This window comes from Protopterus annectens, chromosome 2.part0, assembly GCF_019279795.1.
Source record: "Protopterus annectens isolate FY-2018-M chromosome 2.part0, PAN1.0, whole genome shotgun sequence".
In the NCBI taxonomy this organism is placed as follows: Eukaryota; Metazoa; Chordata; order Ceratodontiformes; family Protopteridae; genus Protopterus; species Protopterus annectens.
In genome coordinates this window covers 1,408,345,702-1,408,369,872 of record NC_056728.1, presented here as the reverse complement: position 1 = coordinate 1,408,369,872, position 24,171 = coordinate 1,408,345,702, and the positions used below count along the sequence as shown (strand labels likewise).

The following is a 24,171-nucleotide window of genomic DNA, read 5'->3' as shown; positions in this document are numbered from 1 at the left end:
TCTACTTGGACAGAACCAAAGTTTTCAGAAAGACAGAGCAATTAGTAGTGGCATATGCTGCAGGATCACAAGGAAAGGCTATCTCAAAGCAGACTATTTCAAAGTGGAGAGGCCACTGCATTCGTTTCTGCTACTTACACCATGGCAAGCCAGTGCCTAAGGGCATTAGGCCACATTCAACCAGAGCTGCAGCCACTTCAGCAGCCTTTCTCAGGGGAGTACCAACCAAGGACATTTTAGAGGCTGCTACTTGTTGTTCAGTGCACACCTTTACAAAGCACTATCATCTGCCACTCTACTCTAAATCCAGGGCCGGCTTTGCCACAGCAGTTCTGCAGGGCCTCATAGCCGCTCCTAATGCTTTTTAGCTCCAGCCTCCCATCCATAGCTTTGGGACTCTACCCAAATGTAATGACTGCAACAGTGAAACACGAAGAACATAGTACAGTTGTATACACTTACCATAAATGTAGATATTCGAGTGTATTCACTGTTGTAGTCCAGGTTACCCACCCGCCATCCCCCTTTTTTCTGATGGAACCTATCTTTCCTTCTCTGGTTTATACAAACTATGTGGTGTATTTGCTGGTAGATGAAGGTAAAGTTTATATTGGTGCATGTTTTTTATATATATATAAAAATTGGCTACCCTTTTAGGGGGCACCTGACATCTGGGGCAAGAAAAACTAAAGAAAATGGCGTCTGCCGCATCTTTTATACCCCTGACAACCTGACTTCAGGGAAGGGGCGACAGCAGCTGACACAGGACCCAGGACTTTGGAATTCAGGCCGACTGAGGGCAACCTGCCAGCAGGATTACCCTAATGTTATGACTGCAACAGTGAATACACTCAAACATCTACATTTATGGTAAGTGTACACAACTGTACTTTTCTCCGGTACTCAGTGAGGTGCTTTCACAGCCACTGATACCCGCTACTTCAGATTCGCAGGCCTCTACTGAGACACATTCAGAGTTCGGTATGCCGCGAGATGCTTCAACTGTGGAACCTGCAGATGTCTCTACCTTTGGTGGGTCTGGATCCGCTGTGCAGGCACCGGCTTCTGAGGGTTATTCAGGTCTACTGACTTGCATATTAAACCAATGCCATCATCATCTTCAAGGCCTAAAACTCGATCCATGCCTAGAAAACCAACGCCCAGACCGCATGGTCAGTTCTGTCTCCCTGAAAACAAATTATAAGAATGGCTGAAGACCTTATTACTTTAATCAGGGGAAGCCACCCTTCCCCCTCTAAGAGACCTAGGACTGAGTTTGCTTATGATTCTTCTGATCAGGACTCTGAAATTTCTGTTTCCTCTGATGACCAGGATTTACCCTTATCTACCTATGAGGATTCTGATGCAGATGACTCTATCCCCTCTGCTTCCCCTCCAGAGAATTTCTCTTTTGGTGAAACCTTGCATACTCTTAGGGAGCATTTCCACTGGGAAAGTCAGGATTACTCTGACTCTAAAAAGAGGCTTAGGGATTTCTTACTCCTGCCCCAACACAGGCCTTTAGCTATTCCCCCTGTACTGGCCATTGTTGATGCCTTTTCAGAATCTCGCCTGGCCCCTGATTCTTTACCTCCTGCTCCCAGAAAACCAGATAGATATTTCAGGGTTCCTGACTCTCACAAGTTTCTCTTTAAAAATCCTACTGCAGATCCTGAGACCATTTCACAGGGACCCAAGAGCATTAAGGCTACTACTGCCAAAAATCCTACCCCCTCTGATAGAGATTTCAGGGCGCTGGATAGATGGGTTAAAAAGGTATACACTTCTGCAACCTGGCCATCAGGGCTTTAAACTGCCAGTTTCATATGTTAAAGTATCAGCAGCATATTACTGGATTGCTTAAACAGAAAATGATGTTGATTCCTGACTGTGCTGAAAATAAAGATTTACAGGATTTAATGCATTCTGCTGAACAAGTTCGAAAACATACTTAGCAATGTGGTTTTGATTAACTAGAGGCATCTTGCAGGGCTACTGTCACTGGGTCTTTGCTTAGAAGGCATGCTTGGCTTAAGGAGCAGTCTTTGCCAGATCATGTTAAAGCTAAATTGCTGGATGCTCCCTTTAACCAAGACAGCCTGTTTGGCAACAGAGCAGAAGTAGTACTTAAAAGATGGAGGAAAAAGCTAAATCTATTCAAACTGTTAAAGATTTCCTGCAAGTACAGCCTCCCAGATTCAGTAGGCTTTGGCCCTCTAAAAATTGGTCCTTTCCTGCCTCTTCCAGGCCTTCTCAGTTCAGACCCAGAACCAGCAGAACTCCCAGGCTTCAGTCCCAAGGTACTCACAGGACCAAGCAGTGGGGAGGGCTCCCACTTCCAAAGCAGGGAGTGGTAAGACTCCCCCCTATGGTAAACTGCCTCAATGACTTAACTTTAAATCTTCCAAGCCCTGCACAATTGACTGTTCTTTTAGGGGGAAAGATTGCCCGGCAGGCAAAACATTGGGAACTCATTAGCCAGGACAAATGGGTTTTAAATATAGTTTCCCAAGGATACAGATTTCACTTTCACTCCTTACCAACCCCAAATGGTTGGCCAGATCTACCCCCAAATCAGTGGGCAGAGGCTCAAAAGCTAATGCTTTCTCTCTTAAGCATCAGGGCTATTCAACCTGTTCCAGAAGAGGAAAGGGGACAAGGTTTCTACTCAAGACTTTTCCTGGTGCCCAGAAAAGACAACTCCTGGAGTTTCTATCCTGGCCCTCTATCCTAAAAACATTTTTGGTGATCCCAAAATTCAGGATGCTAACTCTTCACCAGCTGCTTCCTATGCTAGGCAAGGATGCCTGGTTGGCAACACTGGATTTAAAAAGCCTACCTACACATCCCAATAAGGGAATCTTGCAGAAGATACCTACGCTTCAAAGCAGGTTACATGCACTATCAGTTCTCTGCACTACCCTTTGGCTTATCTACTGCGCCCAGGGTATTCACAAAGTGCCTAGCTCCAGTCATTGCATTTTGCAGGCAAAGAAATATCCAAATGTATCCATACCTGGACGATTGTCTAATTCAGGCAGAACGACAAGACATACTATTGAATCATCTGGCATTTGTACAGCAATTGCTAACTTCTGTGGGGAACGCCATAAACAAAAAGAAATCACATCTGGTACCCTGCCAACAAATTGTATTCCTCGGAGCAAGCTTGAACACAAATTCCCAGATTGCCTTCCTCACACCAGAAAAACAAGTTCATTTGGCAGCCTACTTCAAACTACTGGCCACAAAGACCCAGCTTATCTGCAAGGAAAATACTGCAAGCCTTGAGGTTCATGGCCTCCTGCATTCTCTTAATTCCATATGCAAGACTGTATATGAGGAAACTACAATGGTATCTAAAAAGCCTATGGTGTCAACATTCTCAGGATCTAGAAGCAATTATTCCTATCATACCTTGTCTACAGATGAGAGTTCCTTTGGTGGGTAGAGGCCTGTCACCAAAACAAGGGACTGCCATTCACTCTACCCCCACCTCCCAAACCCTAACAACAGACGCATCAGACTATGGATGGGGGGGGGGGGCGCTCACTTGGCAGGGAAATGCATTCAGGGCAAATGGAACCCAAGTCAAATGCACCTGCATATCAATCAAAAAAAATGGTAGCTGTGCAGAATGCTCTGACAACCTTCAAGCACCACATTCTTCCAGGGCAGTTAATGGTGAAGGCGGACAGCACCGCTGTTATGTGGTACATAAACAAGCAGTGGGGAACCCATTCATACCCTCTCTGCAGACTAGCCATGGCTCTGTGGAACACCGCCTTGAGCTACCAAGTGCACCTACAGGCTCGATTCCTGCCAAGAAGGCTAAATACACTGGCAGATGAGCTAAGCAGAAATCTCATGAACCCACACGAGTGGAAACTGGAACTAAAGATATTCAACATGTTGAGAAACAAATGGGGTAGCCCAGATATAGATCTGTTTGACTTCATCCAGAACTACCAATTGGAAAAATTCTGCACAAAGACTCCCCACAAGCAAGCTTGGAAAGTGGATGCCATGTCCTTCACCTGGAAAGACCTATCAGTTTATGCCTTTCCCCCTCTGCCTCTCCTCTCCAAGGCACTATTAAAGATCAAACAGGACAAACCAAGGACGATACTGATTGCACCAGACTGGCCACACCAACACTGGTGTACCCCCTTTTGTGCAGTGTGTCACTGCTAGCTACATGGCACCTGCCTCAGACCCCTACCCTGCTGTCCCAGCAGGATGGCCAGATTCTGCACCCACAGCTTCAAACCCTGAACCTGGCAGCCTGGCTAATTATTGTTATCTGTTACCATCCCTCAGTAAGCAAGTGTTGGGTGTCATTCTGGAGGCAAGGAGGCCTAGTACTAGAAAATCCTGTGCTGAAAAATGGAAAAGATTCTGTTCCTGGAACCAATCTCAGGGGATGGGCAATATTTAATTGAGATGCTGCACAAGTGCCTTTCCTTTTCCTCCATCAAAATTTATGCCTCAGCCATTTCAGCTCATTACAACACAGATCCACCCCTCTTCTCCCATCCACTGCTCAAGCAGTTCCTCAGAGGGGCCAAACACTCAAGTCCACCCAGAAGAGCCCCTTTTCCAGCCTGGGACCTTAACTTTGTATTGGAAAAACTCACTCTACCTCCTTTTGAGCCAGTTGCAAATGCAGAGTTGAAATTCCTTTCTTGGAAAACAGCCTTCCTTTTAGCCATCACTTCAGCAAGAAGGGTGTCTGAATTACAGGCCCTTATGGCGGTGGAGCCTTTCATCATATTTCATGCGGACAGGGTGTCCCTCAGGACTAATCCCTCTTTCATGCCCAAGGTGGTATCCAATGTGGCCCTTAATTAGTCCATTCATTTGCCAGCCTTCTTTTCAAATCCACAGAGCAAAGGGGAATGAATACTGCACTACTTAGATGTACACGGACAACTTAGGTTTTATTTGGACAGGACTAAACCTCTCAGGAAATCTGAACTACTGCTGCTTGCATTTGCTTCAGGGGCAGAGGGGGGGAAGGCCATTTCAAAGCAAACCATTTCTAAATAGATAGGCCATTGCATTCATTTCTGCTGTAAGCACCATGGAAAACCTACCCTACAGGGGATTAGACCACATTCAACCAGAGCTGCATCTACCTCTACAGCCTTTCTCAGAGGTGTCCCTAGCAGGGACTTCCTAAAAGCTGCTACCTAGAGTTCTGTACATACCTTCACCAAGCATTACCACATTACCATTTGCCAATTTTTTTCTAAATCCAGAGCTGGCTTTGCCACTGCAGTCTTACAGGGCCTTATAGCTGTCGTAATACTAATTAATTTCTTCCTCCCATTCTTAGCTTTGGGAATCTACCCAGATATGATGAATGCAACAGTGAAACACGAAGAACATAGTACAGTTGTGTACACTTACCATAAATATAGATGTTCGAGTGTATTCACAGTTGCAGTCCTAGTTACCCTCCCTCCAGCCCCCTGATTTCTATTGGCTATACCTCTGTTCTTGCTATCTATGCTTAAAGCTTTTTGGTGTATTTGCTTTTTTGGTGGAGGTGTAACCTTGTATATATAATTGCTTCCCATTATGGGGGCACCTGACATCTGGGGCAAGAAAAACTGATGTAATGGGGTCTGCTGCATGCTTTATACCCCTGACGTCATGGAAGATGAGGCAGCAACCGATGCATGACCCAGGACTTTTTTAATCAGGCCGACTGATGGCTACTGCAAGCAGTTAACCCAAATGTGATGACTGCAACAGTGAATACACTTGAACATCTACATTTATGTTACGTGTACACAACTGTACTTTTTGTCTATTGTCTGCAGCCTTCATGTGTTCCACAGAATTCCTTCACCATGTTTACATGGACAGTAACTTTGGATACCCCAAGTCTTTGTTCTCCATAGCCAGGCCTTCGGTTTTGCAGGGTCAGTCCCAAATTTTTCATACAAGTTATGTAGGTGAGTCTTATTTAGAGGTGTGCTGCAGCCACCAAGTTTTTCATGGTTGTTTTGATGCAGTGGCGTGTGGATTCTCCTTGTAGACTTAAGATGTCTTTCCACTGACTTGAATATTAGATCTAGATTTTTCTGTTCATGAATATAAATGTTGGTATGTTTCATAGCTGTAAATTTAAAGTTTTAAAATTTGTACTGAAATTTTTCAGTATGAAAAGCATTAAAATAGCTGTAATTTTCATCATGAAGCAAACCTGTCTGACAAAGAATTGAAAAAGTTAAGAAACAAGCAGCGGAGAGCACAGAAAAAGGCACAGTTAGAAGAAGAAAAAAAGAATGCAGAAAAGGAAAAACAGCTTAGGAATCAAAAGAAGAAGAAAGATGATGATGATGAAGAAATTGGTGGACCAAAGGAAGAGCTGATACCAGATAAATTAGCTAAGGTAAGCTGTTTTCATCTGTGTGTTTAAAAGGTTAACCAAAACTGCTAGCTCAATGGATCACTTAACTAATTTATACATACTGAAGAAGTAAGTTGTCCAGCCGTAGGTGCTCGTTGATGCAGATTCCTGTAAGCTTGGAGTGTACCTCCAAAAGGTTCTGTATTGTAGTAATAGCTTACTGCTAAAGATGTGTACTGTGCTGAGGAGGAATCTTGTCCCTGTTATGAGAATCAGAGTAAGCCGTTTTGTGCCCTACTGTTAAGTTGATTTGGAGGGAACACTGAGTGTAGAGATAAATATTGTAGATATCTTAAATGTAGTAGACCCTGTTTTTGCAAAACACTCGCAGATTAATTTAAAAAAAAAAAATGTGCCAGCTACTGGAGGAGCCAACAAGGATGCTGTTAGCGAATGGCCAGTGCTGACTTGCCTATTTGCGTGGGAGGTGGAAAATGAGGTCGTCAAACCCACTTCATTGTGCCAGTACCCAAGAGAGACGAGGTGCCCAGCATGTGGAATATGGCCAGAGATGTATGCTTAGCTGTGTCAAGCTGTATTCTCACAGTTGCTATATGTGGCATTTTCAGGAAGATGCTTTTTTTTCATAGGTTCATACTAGGCTATCTGCCCTAGGGCATTTATAAGCCTAGCCAGAATGTGTTTGGCTTTGGCCACCCATTTTAAATTTATTTTGCTATACCCTTTTTCGAGGTTAGTATACTGTGCCTCTGTCTAACAGTGACACAGAAGTGATACCCGGGGTAAACCTACAATCTCCCATCCACTCATCAAGATTCCTCTTGAAGAGAGTCAATGAGGGACTCTGCCTAACCTGGACTGGGATTTTATTCCAGAGTGAAGGGAGCCTCTGGGTTATGAATCTGTCCCTCCAGCATGTCCTATTTATTGCAGTGCTGAGGTTCAAGTCTCTCGAGCTTTCACGAGAATAATGGTGGGGACTTTTCATGCAGTGTGTGAAAGTCTTTTAATAGAGAAAGATGTACAAGGCCGTCACATTTGCAAGTTCATGTGTCTGCTGCTAGTGGAAGTGTTGAGGTTAGAAAATTGAAAACCTGTGATTTCCTGGAGTCACCACAGCTGACTCTAGTGGTTATGGGGAACAACTGGGTGAAAGTAATGGCAGAGCCAAGACCACTAGCAGGCACAAGGGGATAGGAAAAGAATAGTTTAAAAAATATATATAAAGAAAACGTAGGTTTGAGTGTATATATCTTGAGTTTAAAACACAAAAGTGCTCAGTAGTGGGCTTGATGGTATGGCTAACATTGGAAAAATTCCACAGTTAATCCAGAAGCTGTTGCCTCCTTGATAGCACTACCATATTACTAACTAAGCAGTGTTCACAACGCCTCTATGGCAAAAATAATGTGACAAAGAAATTCAAAGATGTAGAGGCAAAACAAGGGGTTGTAATCTTTCATTCCAAGCTGTGCATGTAATTTCTGAACATATCTTGAAAGTAGGCTGCTACTGCCTAGGAGTGACATACCATTTTACAGTGCATGGAGATCTGTGAAAGCGGGGACCAGCATGTGTGCTAGGAGGAGGTTTGAAATTTCCTTCAGACCACATAGCACTGGCAAACATATCTATCTGTGTAGATTATTGCTCCAGTGATTCTTGCTTCATTTATAAGATGGTGAACATCTGCTCCTCTGGGCTGTCCTTCATCTCCCATCAAGCTGCAGGAATAATGGTGGGGACTTTTCATGCAGTGTGTGAAAGTTAATTTAGAATGTGCTGTTTTTTTGCAGATCACCAAGCTTGAGTTTGCAGAATTGCCTCCGATTTCTTTTTCCCTTTTACATGGTTCTGTAAATACCATGGTATATTGCTGATAGATGCTGAGTCGTCCTAACTGTGCTCCCTTTTAGCCAAGAGTTAGTCCAAAATCAGCTGTGTATGGGTTACTTTCTGTGAATCACACCTTCTCAGCAGCACCATTCTTGAAGACCCAGACCTTTGACTCCTGGTTTTCATTCATCTTGATATTGGCGTCTAGGAAATGCACCACTAAAACCTTGAGAATACTGTAGTGATTACTGCTACAGCTGGGAAGAATAACCACGTCCTGTACCCCTCCTAAAAAGTTTTGGTAGCCACGAAAGGGGGAAAAAACATATCCAGCCTAGCCTTTAGTCTGAAAAAGGCAGCCATGTTTATGTTCCACAGTTTAATTTTTCTATAGATTACTTGACGTAGGTTGACAGGGGCTTCACTCGGTAGCAACAACTGCAATTTTGACTTCCCCAAAGTTCTGTGCATCTTTTGTTGTGGTAGAACAGTTTGGGCTCAGAGCAAGGCTGGGAGGGGAAAAAGATGGAGTTGATTTAAAGTACACCTTAACCCTAACATGCTAGGTGATGTACTTACTGATGGTATGCTTACAGTGGTCATGACAAGGAAGCTGATGTTCTTCGTGTTTCACTGTTGCAGTCATTACATTTGGGTTATCTGCTTGCAGTAGCCCTCAGTTGGCCTGATTAACAAAGTCTTAGGTTCTGCATTGATTGCTGTCCTTTCTTCCATGACATCAGGTCGACAGGGGTATAAAACATGCAGCCGATGCCATTACATCAGTCTTTCTTGCCGTGCGGTGCCCGAAGCAGAAGCAGTTCACAAGTGCCGGTCGGCTGATTCCTGACATTTTCGTTTTCGAGTTTCAGAACCGAAGTCTTCAACTAAAGCTAAGTACCCATTGGGGAAACTTTTTCTTGCTCCTTTCCGATGTCCGTAAAAGTTAATTGCATTACTTGTGGAAAGCAAATACCTCACAAAGATTTTCATTCATACTGTATTCCTTGCCTAGGCCCTGACCATGACGTACCTTGCTGTCGGTTTTGTGCTTTATTTAATCAGCGCGCTATCCGTCTGTATATTTTCGCTTCTGAATATTTTGGTTCTCTGTTTAATTATCCAGAAATGCAGTCGGTTAGCCATCCGACTACCGGGATTCTGAAAAAACGCAAAGCTAAAGACAGAGACAGGCCACCAAGGTCCAAAGCTGCCGACGGCGCTTTTCCTAAGCCAGTCGCCAGTTCACCGGTACTCAGTGAGGCGCTTTCGCAGCCACTGATACCCGCTACTTCTGACTCGCAGGCCTCTTCTGAAGCCCATTCAGAGTCTGGTATGCCGCAAGATACTTCAGCTGTGGAACCTGTGGATGTCTCTACCTTGGATGGGTCTGGAGCTGCTGTGCAGGCACCGGCTTCTGAGGGTGTATTCAGGCCTACGGACTTGCATATTAAATCAACGCCTCCTTCTTCATTTTGGCAAAATCTCGAACCATGCCTAAGAAACCGACGCCCAGGCCACATGCCCAGGCCTCTGTGCCTAAAAACAAATAAGAATGGCTGAAGATCTTATGACTCTAATCGGGGAAAGCCAACCTCCCCTTCTAAAAGACCTAGGACTGAAGTTGTTTATGAATCTTCTGAACAGGATTCTGATTTTTCTGATTCTTCTGATGATCTGGATTTGCCATTATCTACTTATGAGGATTGTGATGCAGAGGACTCTATTCCCTCTGCTTCCCCTCCAGAGGATTTTTGTTTTGTTGGGACCTTACATACTCTAAGGGAGCATTTCCACTGGGAAAGCCTGGACTTTTCTGATTCAAAAAAGAGTCTTAGGGATTTCTTACTCCTGCCTCAGCATAGGCCTTTAGCTATACCTCCTGTACTAGACATTGTTGATGCCTTTTCAGAATCTAGTTTTGTCTTCTGATTCCTTGCCTCCTGCTCCCAGAAAAACTGACCAATATTACAAGGTTCCTGATTCTCATAAGTCCCTTTTTAAAAATCCTATCGCAGATCCAGAGACTATTTCACAGGGACCCAAGGGCATTAAGGCTTCTACTGCTAAAAATCTTATCCCCTCTGGTAGAGACTCCAGGGCGCTTGATAGATGGGGTAAGAAAGTTTAGACTTCTGCAACCTTGGCCATTAGGGCTTTAAACTGCCAGTTAAATATGTTCAACAACATGTTATTGGATTGCTTAAACAGAAAATGATTTCACTTCCTGACTATGCTGAAAATAAAGAATTACAGAATTTAATGCATTCTCATGAACAGGTTGGAAAACATACTTTGCAATGTGGATTTGATTCATTAGAGGCCTCTTGCAGGGCTGCTGTTACTGGGTCTGTGCTCAGAAGGCATGCTTGGCTTAAGGAACCAGGTTTGCCTGATCATGTTAAAGCTAAATTGTTGGATGCTCCCTTAAATCAGGACTGCCTGTTTTGACAACAAGGCTGAGGAAGTTCTTAAAAAGATGGAAGATAAAGCTAAATCTATGCAAACTGTTAAAGATTTCTTACAAGTTCAGCCTCCTAGATTTAGTAGGCACTGACCCTCTAAAAATTGGTCCTTTCCAACCCCTTCCAGGTCTTCTCAAGCCTAATCCAGACACAGCAAAAACCCCAGGTTTCAGTCCCAAGGGGAAAACAAGGCTAGGCAGTGGGGGGTTTCCGCACCCAAACCTGGGAGTACTAAGACTCCCCCCTATGGAAAACTGTCTCAATGACTTGCTTTTAAAACTACCAAGCACTACCCATCTGAATGCTCCTTTAGGCAGAAAGATTGGTCTGAAGGCCAAAAACTGGGAACTCATTACCCAGGACAAATGAGTTTTAAATATAGTGTCCCAAGGATACAGATGTCATTTCCACATGTTACCAACTCCAAACGGGTGGCCAGATCTAACCCTAAATCAGTGGGCAGAGACCCAAAATCAAGTACTCTCTCTCTTAAACATGGGGGCTATGCAGTTGTTACCAGAAGAGGAAAAGGGACAAGGTTTCTATTAAAGACTTTTTCTGGTTCCCAGAAAAGGCAATACACATGGCATGCTATCCTGGACCTTTCTATTCTAAATACCTTTTTGGTGATTCCAAAATTCAAAATGCTGACTCTTCACCAGCTGCTTCTTATGCTAGGCAAGGATGCATGGTTGGCAACACTAGACTTAAAAGAAACATACCTGCATATCCCTATCAGGGAGTCTTGCAGAAGATACCTACGCTTCAAAGCAGGCTACATGCACTATCAGTTCTCTGCACTGCCCTTTGGCTTATCTACTGCGCCCAGGGTATTCACAAAGTGCCTAGCTCTAGTCATTGCATTTTGCAGGCAAAGAAATATTGAAATATACCCATACCTGGAAGATTGTCTAATTCAGGCAGAAAGCCAGGACATTCTTTTGACTCAACTGGCCTTTGTTCAAAGGGTACTGACTTGTCTGGGGTTCACCATAAATGAAAAGAAATCCCACCTGGTACCCTGTCAACAAATTATATTCCTGGGACCAAGCTTGAATAGAGCTTCTCAGATGGCTTTCTTCACACGAAAGAAACGGATTCATTTGGCAACTTACTTCAAACAAGTGGCCACAAAAACCCAGCTATCTGCAAGGCAAATACTGCAAGCCTTGGGGTTCATGGCGTCCTGCATTCTTCTAATTCCATATGCAAGGCTGCATACGAGGAAATTACAATGGTATCTCAAAAGCCTATGGTGTCAGCATTCACAGAATCTAGAAGCAAGGATTCCTATCATACCTTGCCTTTGCCTAGAGTTCCTTTGGTGGGCAGAGGCTGCCACCAAAACTGGGGACTACCATTCACATTGCCCCCTGTCGCCCAAACCTTAACAGACGCATCAGACTATGCATTGGGGGCTCACCTGACAGAGAAGTGCATTCAGGGCAAATGGAACCCAAGTCAAATGCACCTGCACATAAATCAAAAGGAAATGTTAGCTGTACAGAATGCTCTGACAGCTTTCAAGGACCACATTCTTCCAGGACAACTAAAGATAAAGACGGACAACACCACTTTCATGCGGTACATAAAAAAGCAGGGGGGGTACACATTCTTACCCCCTCTGCAGACTAGCCATGGCTTTGTGGAACACAGCCTTGAGCTACCAAGTGAATCTACAAGCTCAATTCCTGCCAGGAAAACAAAATACACTGGCAGACGGACTAAGCAGAAACCTCATGGGCCCACACGAGTGGAAACTGGAACCAAGGATTTTCAGTATGTTGACAAGGAAATGGGGGGAGTCCAGATATAGACCTGTTTGCCTCCCCACAGAACCATCAACTGGACAAGTTTTGCACAAGGATTCCCCACAAACTAGCTTGGAAAGTGGACGCTCTATCCTTCAGCTTGAAAAATCCATCAGTTTATGCCTTTCCTCCTCTGCCTCTGCTCTCCAAGGTACTACTAAAGATCAAACAGGACAGGCCAAGGACGATTTTAATTGCACCAAACTGGCCTCGCCAGCACTGGTACCCACACTTGCACAGTGTGTCACGCTTGGCTCCATGGCATCTGCCTCTGACTCCTTCTCTGTTGTCTCAACAGGAGAACCAGATTCTGCACCCTCAGCTGCAAACCCTGAACCTAGCAGCCTGGCTAATTACCTAATCTCTCCTTTACCATCCCTCAGTAAATCAGTGATGGATATCATTTTAGAGGCAAGCAGGCCTAGTACTAGAAAATCTTATGCTGCAAAATGGAAAAAATTCTGTGCCTGGAACCAATCTCAAGGAATGAACGCAGCAGTGCCCAGTTTACCTCAGATTCTGCAATACTTGACTGAGATGCTTCATAAGGGCTTGTCTTTTTCCTCCATCAAAGTTCATGCCTCAGCCATTTCAGCTCATTATAGCACAGAGCCTCCCCTCTTCTCTCACCAACTGCTTAAGCAGTTCCTCAGAAGGGCCAAAAATTTAAGGCCACCCAGGAAAGCTCTAACTCCAGCCTCGGATCTTAACTTTGTCTTGGAGAAACCTCACTCTTCCTGCTTTCAAGCCAGCTGCTACTGCAGATTTAAAATGTCTTTCTTGGAAAACCGCTTTCCTTTTAGCAATCACTTCTGCAAGAAGGGTATCTGAGTTACAGGCCCTTATTGCAATGGAGCCTTTCATCATCTTTCATGCGGACAGGGTGTCCCTCAGAACCAATCCCTCCTTCATGACCAAAGTGGTATCCAGTGTGGCTCTTAATCAGTCCATTCATTTGCTTACCTTCTTTCCTAACCCACAGAACAAAGGGGAATGGATACCGCACTCCTTAGATGTGCACAGACAACTTCGATTTTACTTGGAGAGGACTAAACCTCAAAGGAAATCTGAACAACTGCTGGTGGCATTTGCAGCAGGGACCGAAGGGAAAGCTATTTCAAAGCAAACCATTTCAAAATGGATAGGCCACTGCATTCATTTCTGCTATAAGCACCATGGAAAACCTATCCCACAGGGCATGAGATCCCATTCAACCAGGGCTACATCTACCTCTACAGCCTTTCTTGGGCGACCCTACAAGGGATATCCTAGAAGCTGCTACTTATTTGCCAATTTTCTTTAAATCCAGAGCTGGTTTTGCCACTGCAGTCTTGCAGGGCCATATAGCTGGTCCTAATTCTATTTAATTTCCTCCTCCCAACCTTAGGTTTGGTAATTTACTCAAATCTAATGACTGCAACAGTGAAACACGAAGAACATAGTACAGTTGTGTACACTTACCATAAATGTAGATGTTCCGAGTGTGTTCACTGTTGCAGTCCTGGTTACCCTCCCTCCAGCCCCCTTTCTTCTTTTGGCTATGCCTCTACTCTCACTATGCTCAAAAAGCTTTTTGGTGTATTTGCTTTTTTGTTGTAGGTATATCCTTGTATGATGGATTTAATCACTTCCCATTGGGGGGGGGGGCACCTGACATCTGGGGCAAGAAAAACTGATGTAATGGTGTCGGCTGCATATTTTATACCCCTGACGACCTGACGTCATGGAAGAAGGGACAGCAACCGACGCAGGACCCAAGACTTTGTTAATCCGGTCGACTGAGGGCTACTGCAAGCAGATAACCCAAATGTAATGACTGCAGCAGTGAATACACTCGAACATCTACATTTATGGTAAATGTACACAACTGTACTTTCTCACCTCGATGCCTTGCTTCTCTGTTGTCATGCTTCACACAAGTTTGTAGACACTATCTTCATTGATGACTGTGGTATTCACCAGAAGCTGCAAAATAGGCATAAATCCAGCACATCATTTTTACCATCTCCCTGAGATAGACATTACCTTTTTATTGCTTTTCTGTCCTTTTGTCCACGTAACCAGTGCTTGGGATGTTAGCTGAACCTGGGATATCGTTAAGGCTTTCTCTCTCTACTTTACAGAGGTGACATGTTCTGCTTTTTCTCCAGCTCTTCCTGCCCATTGATTCAGCAGGTCTTAATTGACTGGGAAGAGCAGACCACTAACAATTGTAAACTTCTGTTTTAAATGCACCCTGCACACACCCCCACAGAAAGAGAGTTGTGGGAATAGCATTGCAAGTCCCCCTCACGTTGATCTGACAAGAACCTTTGTACTTTAACTCCTATGTAATACAGACATTGTCCCTTATAAGATGTCCCAGTACCAGAATCTGTCTGCACTCTGCGTTTGTGAGTAAACCCCTCTGTATCCAGTGACAAAGTAAGACTGCAGCCCCTGTGCTGTAATCACTGCCATAAGTGTTCCCCACTGTGTTAAAACCTGTAAATTTCAGCCTGTTGGATTTGGTCCCCCATATTTTTCTGGCAAGAAACAGACTTTGGTATAAAATGAAGGGCTCCTTTTTGAAATCTCAAGACAACACCATCAAGTCTTGAAATTCTTTAAAAAAAAAAAAAAAAAAAACATAAGTGAAGGAAAAGAGCATATGTTGAACATCGCTCTTTTCCTTTTAAACATCTTTTTTTAAATGGGTGCAAGCAAGGGATTGAGGGTTGCACTTTCTATCTTTCACTCCCATTTCCAGCGAACAAAGCAAATACACGCTACTTCCATAGTGCGTGCAAAGCATGTAGCTTCCTGGAGCTGCATGTCTTCAGGCCTGCCATACCATCTCAGCATAAACCCACACTACTTGTCAGAGGTGTCCTCTTTATACTTTTGGAACTTGTACAGAATTGGTAGTAAGTACACCACACTCTGCAAGGAATAGCCCTCACAGGTATATCTCCTGCTCTGCAGTATATGAGTGCGCCCTATGACCACGTTAAACCAAATGACAAAGCACATGTCTCATTTCCCAGTCAGGTAGTGTTTATTGTTGTACATTTGCAGTGTAAACCAGTAAAGCTAATGCAAAATTTTTTTTTTCTTTTAGTGACATACTTGGAAATGCTGCCCTTTACACACGTATGTCTAAAAAAATTTCTGAAGAATATTTGCTGCCCAACTACATAGACCTAACTCTGAACACCAGTAGAATAACTTCCTCTTTTTGCACAGTTGTATGTAATATTCAGCCCAGCCTGTCAGTTTCTCATTATGTATATCAAAGCAAAGGGCACATTGACCAGCCTGGAGGTGCCATGATGCTTTGCCCATTGTAGGTTGAGTTGCATGCCACCAATACCACTGTAGGATCTGCCTGTGCAGTCAGGAAGCAGACCGCAAAGCACTCACACTCCATCCAGCTAGTACATCTAACTCCAAGCCTGCCTTATTCCGCAAGCAGGAATGCATTGCAACATATTTTGGTTTTGCATGTACCTTTACTACTCCTCTACATGAATACCCAAGGACTTCTCCTGATTAGGCACCACTGGCCTCAGGATGGCTCCCATATTCAGTAGTTCTGTGCTTCATGCTATAGCTCACACTGTAGCTGTATTCAGCAGTAGGATACTAACCCAGCCTGTTGCAAAGCTGCCTGTTCCCATACTGGTTGCATATCACTTTTATAAGAAAATAACTCATCTGATGATGTCAGCCTTCGTTTATCCTTGAGGTATATTTCTCGGTTCTGATCCTCTGAACCAGCTCGGCTCTTATAACAGATTGCGAGAACCAGAAACTCTCAACTCAAGTCCCTACCCAGAATGCCTCTCTCCAGGTTACTTCAGATCTCATTTGCCACTCTTTTGCCTCGGACATGTCAGCCGAAATACTCTCTTGAGCTAAGTGAAATTGTCTTTTTTTTTTTTTTTTTACATAACGTTTTGGAAAACTTTTCTGGAAATCTTTCTCAAGTCTTTAAGTCTTCTTAACCTACCTGGTAAATATTTCTTCTAATGTCTCTCTCCTTTTTACACTTCGGTGTCCTTTACTACCATTGCTGACAGTTTTTTCTTGCTTAAAAAAGTTTTCTTTTTGTGAGCGAGTCTCCTGAGAAGCTTTTGTACCTTTCCTCTCATCGTTGGTAGCTCTTGTCCTTTTCTCTCTCTACCTCCTGATAGTTCTGGCCTACCATTTTTGGTAGCCCCTCCTTCTTTACTGTGTGTGTGGCTTTTTGTGTTTTTGTGCGAGTTTCACTTGGTGTCTAGGTAATATGTCAGGTAAAGGTAAAGGCACTACAGGTTCAAAGCAGTCCCGTGATTGTGGGAGAAAAATGCCTAATTCCGATGGGAATTATGGGGTGTGTATTGCTGGACCCAGTGCACTTGCAGGAGGATTTTGCCATTTGTCATGCTTTTAGTCACCGGGCCCTCGTAGAAAGAAAAAATAAACTTATCCTTAAAGGGCTAATTAATTAAAACTTCTTTTGATGAGGCTTTGTGCAGTTAGCCAGGGAAATCAGTCTGACGTTTCCTCGCAGTCTTCCTCCTATTCCTTTTCCTTGAAAGTTGATCGTGGGAAGAAGAGTCTCTTGGTGCTTTTGTCCTTCGGCTCTGGCATCGAAGAGACCTAAATCTTCGGTCCACTCGCATTCAGCGGAATTGAAGCTAAGCACTACAAAGCCTACGGTGCCGACTTCGGAGCCGACTGTGATGACCTCCACTGCATCAAAGGTTTTGGTGCTGATAATTATGAAGCCAACTGTCCAGGTGCTAGTCCTTCCATCAATGCCAGCCCTTCAGTGGTGTCATCTGTATCCTCTGAACCAGAACTTTCTGTTGAACACAGGACTGGGTACCCCCTTCAGTGGACCTTTTTGTGGGGCAACTCCCAAGACCCTTCTTAGGGAGACCCAAATCTCTGGCAGCTTTTTCTGCTCGTTCCTCCAGACATCAACGTCATGAGGTTGGTGGATCAGTTCCTCATGGCTAGGGGTCTTGCAGGTTCTTCCCAGGTTTCATTCCCTTCTGGAGATGGGACTTTTCTCCAAGGACTACACTGGTCATTCCTCCTCTAATGTCCCCCAAGACCTTAGAGACCACTACTCCAATTCCCTGGTTCTGTCTGTTCCGGAGCTGACAGCTTTTTTGCCTTCAGCTCCAGTGTCTGCCCTGAGATCCTTGGTTCTTGTGGATCCAGAGGTCTCCCGGGGTCACAGCTGTGCTGCTGGATGATGTTCATCGTGCATACAGCTGCAGTCATAACAGATGGGTTCTCCTGCCGTCAGGCGGGTCCTCGGTCGGCCGAATTCCAAAGTCTAGGTCCGGCGTCGGTTGTCGTCGCTTCCTCCCTGACGTCAGTGCGACAGGGGTATAAAGGAACCAGCTGACACCATTTTATTCAGTCTTTCCTGCCGCGCGGTGCCCGAAGCAGAAGCAGTTCGCAAGTGCCGGTCGGCCAGCTCCTGAGATTATGAAAATTTGGAAACCGAAGTCTTCTTAAAAGCTAAGTACCCCGTTGGGGAAACTTTTCTTGCCTCAGACCGATGTCAGACAAAGTTAATAATTGTATTTCTTGTGGGAAGCAAATACCACATAAGGATTTCCATTCCCTCTGTATACCTTGTTTAGGCCCAGACCACGACGTCTCGGTCTGTCGCTTTTGTGCTACATTTAGCAAACGCACTATTAAGCATCTGGTGGAGTTCGCCCAGCATTATTTTGGGAAAGCATTTAACTATACTATGTCGTCGGATACTCCGACTCTGGTTTTGTCTAAAAAACGCAAAGACAAGGACCGACACAACGCCAAAGCCGACTACACGTGGTCCGGTTCTCAGCGAAGCGCCTACGCAGCCCCTGACTACCGACAACACTTCTTTGACGGTGTCTCCTGTGCCCGAGGTCGCAGGCTCCTCGGCCCACACCCCGACTACAGATACCGAAGCCACTCTTTGCGTTGAAACTCAGAATGTGGACAGGTCCACCTCTACTCAAGGTGTCTTCAGACCTTCCTCTTCTTTCTCCATCAAGGCTTTCACAAAGTCTAAAGCAATCATGCACTCTAAGAGACCAGCTACACAGGGCCCATCTCCAGGCCCCATGCCTAAGAAACAGATGCTTAAAATGGCTGAGGATTTAATTACTCTTATCAGAGGTTCTCAGCCCCCATCGGACAAAAGGCCCGGAGTGGAGGAAGATTCCCCCTCCTCTGATCAGGGCTCCATTATTTCAGAGCACTCTGATGATCAGGAACATTCTTACTCCCCTTTTGAAGATTCTGATGCGGAGGAGTCCATCCCTTCTGTATCCCCCCCTGAGGATTACTCATTTGGGGAAACTTTGCATACCTTAAAGGAACACTTCCACTGGGAAGGCCAAGATTATTCAGATTCCAAGAAAAGGCTCGGGGAATTTCTATTGCTACCTCAGCACAGGCCTCTGGCTATACCTCCTGTCTTGGACATCCTAGATGATGTTTACTCGGAGGTCTGCCTTAACCCGGACTCTCTACCTCCAGCCTCCTACCTTAAGCCTGACAGGTACTACAGGGTTCCTGACTCACACCAATTTCTATACAAAAGCCATGCTGCTGACCCAGAAACCATCTCACAGGGCCTCAAGGGAGTTAAGGCCTCCATCGCTAAAAATCCATTGCCTTCCGAGAGAGATTCCAGATCCTTAGAAAGGTGGGGGAAAAAGGTATATACCTCGGCTACCTTATCCATGAGGGCCTTAAACTGTCAGTTTCATATGCTAAAATACCAACAGATGTTCTTCGTCTACCCTTGCTGCAGTCCTGACAATTGGGTATAGTCCGCGTCCCAGTCGGCCCGAATACCAGAGTATAAGGCTGACGTCGGTCATGGCGCAGCGTCAGGGTACTAATCGCATGACCGGCGCCATTTCCTCAGTCTTTTTTGGCGCATGGTCCGATGCAGAAGCAATTTTGCGAGTGCAGGTTGGCGTTCTGAGATTTTCGATACGGAGTTTCAGACCCGAATACAGAGTTGGCTAAGTAACCCGTGGGGAACATTTTGGTTTTTCTTGCCTCAGTATTTTACGGATGTCAGAAAAAGTGAATAACTGTATTTCTTGTGGGAAGCAGATACATAGCGCAGGATTATCATACTTTGTGTATACCTTGTTTAGGGCCTGAGCACGGCGTTGTTGGTTGCGCTCTTGTGCTAGATTTAACAAGCACTATTAAGAGGAGGCTTGATTGTGCTAGGTTAGTGTTTGGGAAGCGTTGCAATTATACTATGCCGTCGGATACTCCGGCCTGCTTCATCTAAGAAGCGCAAGGACAAAACAGTGAAGTCTAGGGTGAGGAACCGGCAGTCGGACGTCGGTCCTTTAGAAGGCTCAGGAGCCAGAGGTTTTGCCAGGAGTCTCTATGGAGTCTCAGGCAGATACTTTACTGTTACAGGATGTGCCCTCTCAGGAGGTAGGCCAGGCTGAGGGGCTTCTCAGGTAACTGTTCTTCCCTCTCTTCCCAAGGTAGTTAGGGCCTCTCCTTCTGTTGCCAAAGCTTCTTTTAGAGGAAGGCCAAGTTCAGCTTCTGTGGGGCTTCTCCTAGCATTTGGGCTCTGTGCCTAAGAAACATATGCTTAAAATGGCAGAAGATTTGATTACTCTGATTAGAGGTTCTATGCCCCACCTGATAAGAGACCTAGGGTGGAACAGGAGTTTGATAGTTTTGAACAGTGTTCACAGGCTTCAGAGTCTTCTGTGGAAGACTTGCAAGAGTTCCTACTTATTCTGATTCTGATGTGGATGATTCCACTCCTTCAGCTTCTCCTCCTGAGGATTTTTCATTTTCAGAGACTCTTCACTCCATGAGGGAGCACTTTAAATGGGAAGGCCAAGATTACTCTGACTCAGAAAAGGCTTAGGGAATTTTTGTTTTGCCCCAGCATAGGCCCTTAGCTATTCCTCCTGTGTTGAATGTGGTGGAGGATGTTAGAGGCTTCTCTGAACCCTGATTCCTTGCCTCCTGCTCCTGTTAAGCCTGATAGGTATTATAGGGTGCCCGAAGCTCATAAGTATTTGTTTAAGAGTCCCAGGGCGCACCCAGAAACTGTTTCTCAGGGCCCTAAAGGTGTTAAACCTTCTGTGGTTATAAATCCTGTACCCTCTGATAAAGAGGCAAGGGCTTTGGTTAGGTGGGGTAAGAAAGTATATACTTCTTCCACTCTAGCCATGACGGCGTTGAATTGTCAGTTTCATATGCTGAAATATCAAAATTATCTCCTTTCACAATTGAAATCTAAGGTGGATGCTTTGGCGGAAGGTATTGAGTGTAAAGAATTGCTGGATTTGGTTCATGTGTCTGAACAAGTGGGTAAGCATTCTTTGCAGTGTGGTTTTGATGCTGTTCAGGCCTCCTCGAGGGTGGCTGCTACTAGTTCTCTTCTTAGCAGACATGCCTGGTTGAAGGATCAGAATTTAGCTGAGCATGTTAAGACTAGGATTTTGGATGCTCCTTTACAGTCTGATGTGTTGTTTGGACCGCCTGTGGAAGCAGTTTTAAAGAAAATGGAGGACAAAGCTAAGTCTATGCAGACTGTTAAAGATTTTTGCAGGTGCAGCCTCGAAGTTTAGTAGAAATTGGCCTGCTAAGGGGTGGACATATCCTGCTTATGGTTCCCAGTCTAGGGGTAGGTCTAGGCGTGGTAGGGGCAGGGCTCAAGGTTCGTTTAGGCCTAGATCAGACAGTTCACCTGCTCAGACTTCTGGTGAGGGCAGGGGTCAGTCCTTTAAAGCAGAACCAATGACCTGCCTTTTCAGCTGCCAGTGGACTCTCGTCTGGCAGCTCCTTTGGGAGGAAGATTGTCTCTTTTCAAAGAAAATTGGGATTTAATCACTCAAGACAGATGGGTGCTGGATATTATTCATCACGGTTACAGATTTTATTTCCACACAATGCCCCTTTCAAAGGCATGCCAGATGTTCCTCCTCCACAAAGAAAAGAGGCTCACAAGCAAGTTTCTCAGTTACTCCAGATAGGGGCCATTCAGCCAGTCCCTGTATCAGAAAGGGGCTTGATTTTATTCTCGCCTGTTCCTAGTACCAAAGAAGGGGAACACGTGGAGACCAATTCTGGATTTATCTATCCTCAACACTTATCTGGACATTCCCAAGTTCAAGATGTTGTCGTTACAGCAACTGTTACCTCTGCTGGGCAAAGATCACTGGATGGTAACTTTGGATCTCAAGGAAGCTTACCTTCATGTGCCTATAAGGCTAAGTTGCAGAAAGTATCTGCGGTTTCGAACTGGAGATTTTCATTATCAGTTCTCTGCATTGCCCTTTGGCTTATCTAAGAGTATTCACAAAGGTTCTGGCTCCAGTGATAGCTTACTTCAGGCTTCAAGGCATTCAAATTTATCCTTACTTGGGACTGCCTGATTCTGGCTCAAGAAAAGGAACACCTTCTACAGCATCTGGAATATGTCATAGCAGTGCTAAGATGCCTAGGGTATTCTGTGAGCGAAATAAAGTCCAGTCTAGTACCCTCTCAAGACATGTGCTTTCTGGGTGTGAGACTGAATACAGCAGCTCAGATGGCCTTTTTAACCCCGGACAAACAAAAGAGTCTGTCACTTTACTTCCATCAACTATCTCATCAGTCCGTGCTGACTGCAAGGACAGTCCTTCAAGCATTAGGGTTCATGGCATCTTGTATTCTGGTGCTTCCCAATGCCAAACTGCATATGAGGAAGCTGCAATGGTATCTCAAAAATGTATGGACACAGCACTGCCAAGATTTGGACACTGTCATTCAAATAATACCTTGCCTTCAAAAGGAATTCTTGTGGTGGGCTCAGGAATGTCACCTAAACAAGGGACTCTGTGAAGTCAGATTTTAACGACAGATGCCTCGGACACTGCTTGGGAGCTCATCTAAATGGAAAGTGGATACAAGACAAGTGGCCTGCCAGACTACAGCATCTACATATCAACATGAAGGAGATGTTAGCAGTCCAGTTTGCATTGATGGCGTTCAAGGAGTTACTTCTTCCAGGGCAGGTGTTGATTCTGACAGACAACACAACTGTCATGTGGTACATCAACAAGCAAGGGGAACACATTCTTATCCTCTATGCAGGCAAGCAATGATTTTATGGGAGACTGCGTTAAGCCTGCAACTGACTCTTCAGGCAAGGTTTCTGCCAGGAGCACAGAACTCCTAGCAGATGTTTTAAGCAGACAAATCATGGATCCCCACAGTGGAAACTGGATCTTCATGTATTTCAGAAATTGACAGTGTCATGGGGAACTCCAGACATAGATCTGTTAAACTCCACTAAACCACCAGCTGCCAAAGTATTGCACAAAGGGGTTTCATCACACAGCTTGGAAAGTGGATGCTCTGTCTTTCAGTTGGAAAAACCTTCATGTCTATGCCTTTCCACCTCTACCTCTTCTTCCAAAGGTATTACTAAAGGTCAGACAGGACAGGCCAAGGATGATTTTGATAGCTCCAGATTGGCCTCGGCAACACTGGTACCCACTTCTAAGGAGTCTTGTAAAGAAGCCTCCATGGCCTTTACCTCTGATTCCTCATCTGTTATCTCAGAAGGACGGTCATCTGCTCAATGTCAAGCTTCAATCTCTTCATCTCACAGCTTGGCATATTCTGTGTTGAAGCATGGTAGGTCTCAGCTTCCTCAACAAGTTTTAAATGTGATTATGGAAGCTAGAAGGCCTAGTACTAGGAGAGTGTAGAAAAATGGAAGAGATTTTTATTTTGGAGTACAGCAAAGAATTTGGAGATTTCAGAGCCTAATTTGAGTGTGGCTCTTCAATATCTTACTGAATTATTGGACAAAGGTTTGTCTTTCTCTTCCATAAAGATTCATGCTGCAGCAATTTCAGCTCACTATGATTGTGACCCACCTTTGTTTTCATCCTTTGTTCAAGCAGTTTCTTAGAGGGGCAAAGAATATAAGACCCCGAGCTCCTACTCCTGCTTGGGATCTCAATTTTGTGTTGGAAAAACTTACTCTACAACCTTTTGAGCCTGCAGCTACTGCTGAATTGAAATATTTGTCATGGAAGACTGCTTTTCTGTTGGCTATTACTTCTGCAAGAAGGGTGTCTGAGTTGCAGGCCCTTATGGCAGTAGAGCCCTTTTGATTTTCCACAAGGACAGGGTATCATTACGTACTAATCCTTCCTTTATGCCTAAGGTGGTTTCTAGTGTGGCTTTAAACCAAACTATTCATTTGCCTACTTTTTGCAGATCCTCAAAATAAAGGGAAAAGATTTTGCACACTTTAGATGTACACAGGCAATTGCGTTATTATTTGAGCAGGACTAAAGATTTTAGGCAGTCTCAGCAGTTACTTGTTTCTTTTGCTTTAAGTTCACAGGGCAAGCCTGTGTCAAAACAAACTATTTCTAGGTGGATTGGCTTTTGCATTGCATTTTGTTATTCCCATCATGGCAAAGAGGTTCCAGCTGGGATTAGGCCTCATTCCACTAGGGCTACTGCCACTTCAACAGCATTTCTAAGGGGTGGCAACTAAGGATATTCTGGGCGGCTACTTGGAGTTCAGTGCATACTTTCTCTAGGCATTATCACCTGCCTATATACTCTAAGACTAGAGCTGGTTTTGCCACAGCTGTTTTACAAGGCATGTTGTCAGCTCCTGCTACTTTATAATTTGCCAGCCTCC

The 24,171-nt window shown here is 44.6% G+C and overlaps 1 protein-coding gene across 1 annotated transcript in view; it reads left to right on the top strand.

Annotated features, from left to right (window-relative positions):
* The window catches only part of NAA15 (N-alpha-acetyltransferase 15, NatA auxiliary subunit), a 2,782,393-nt gene that overhangs the window by 1,934,326 nt on the left and 823,896 nt on the right, over positions 1-24,171 (top strand). The window contains exon 14 of the mRNA XM_044060403.1: positions 6,210-6,403. Within this exon, the coding sequence (XP_043916338.1) occupies positions 6,210-6,403 (194 nt within the window). The remainder of the gene's footprint in view (positions 1-6,209; positions 6,404-24,171) is intronic.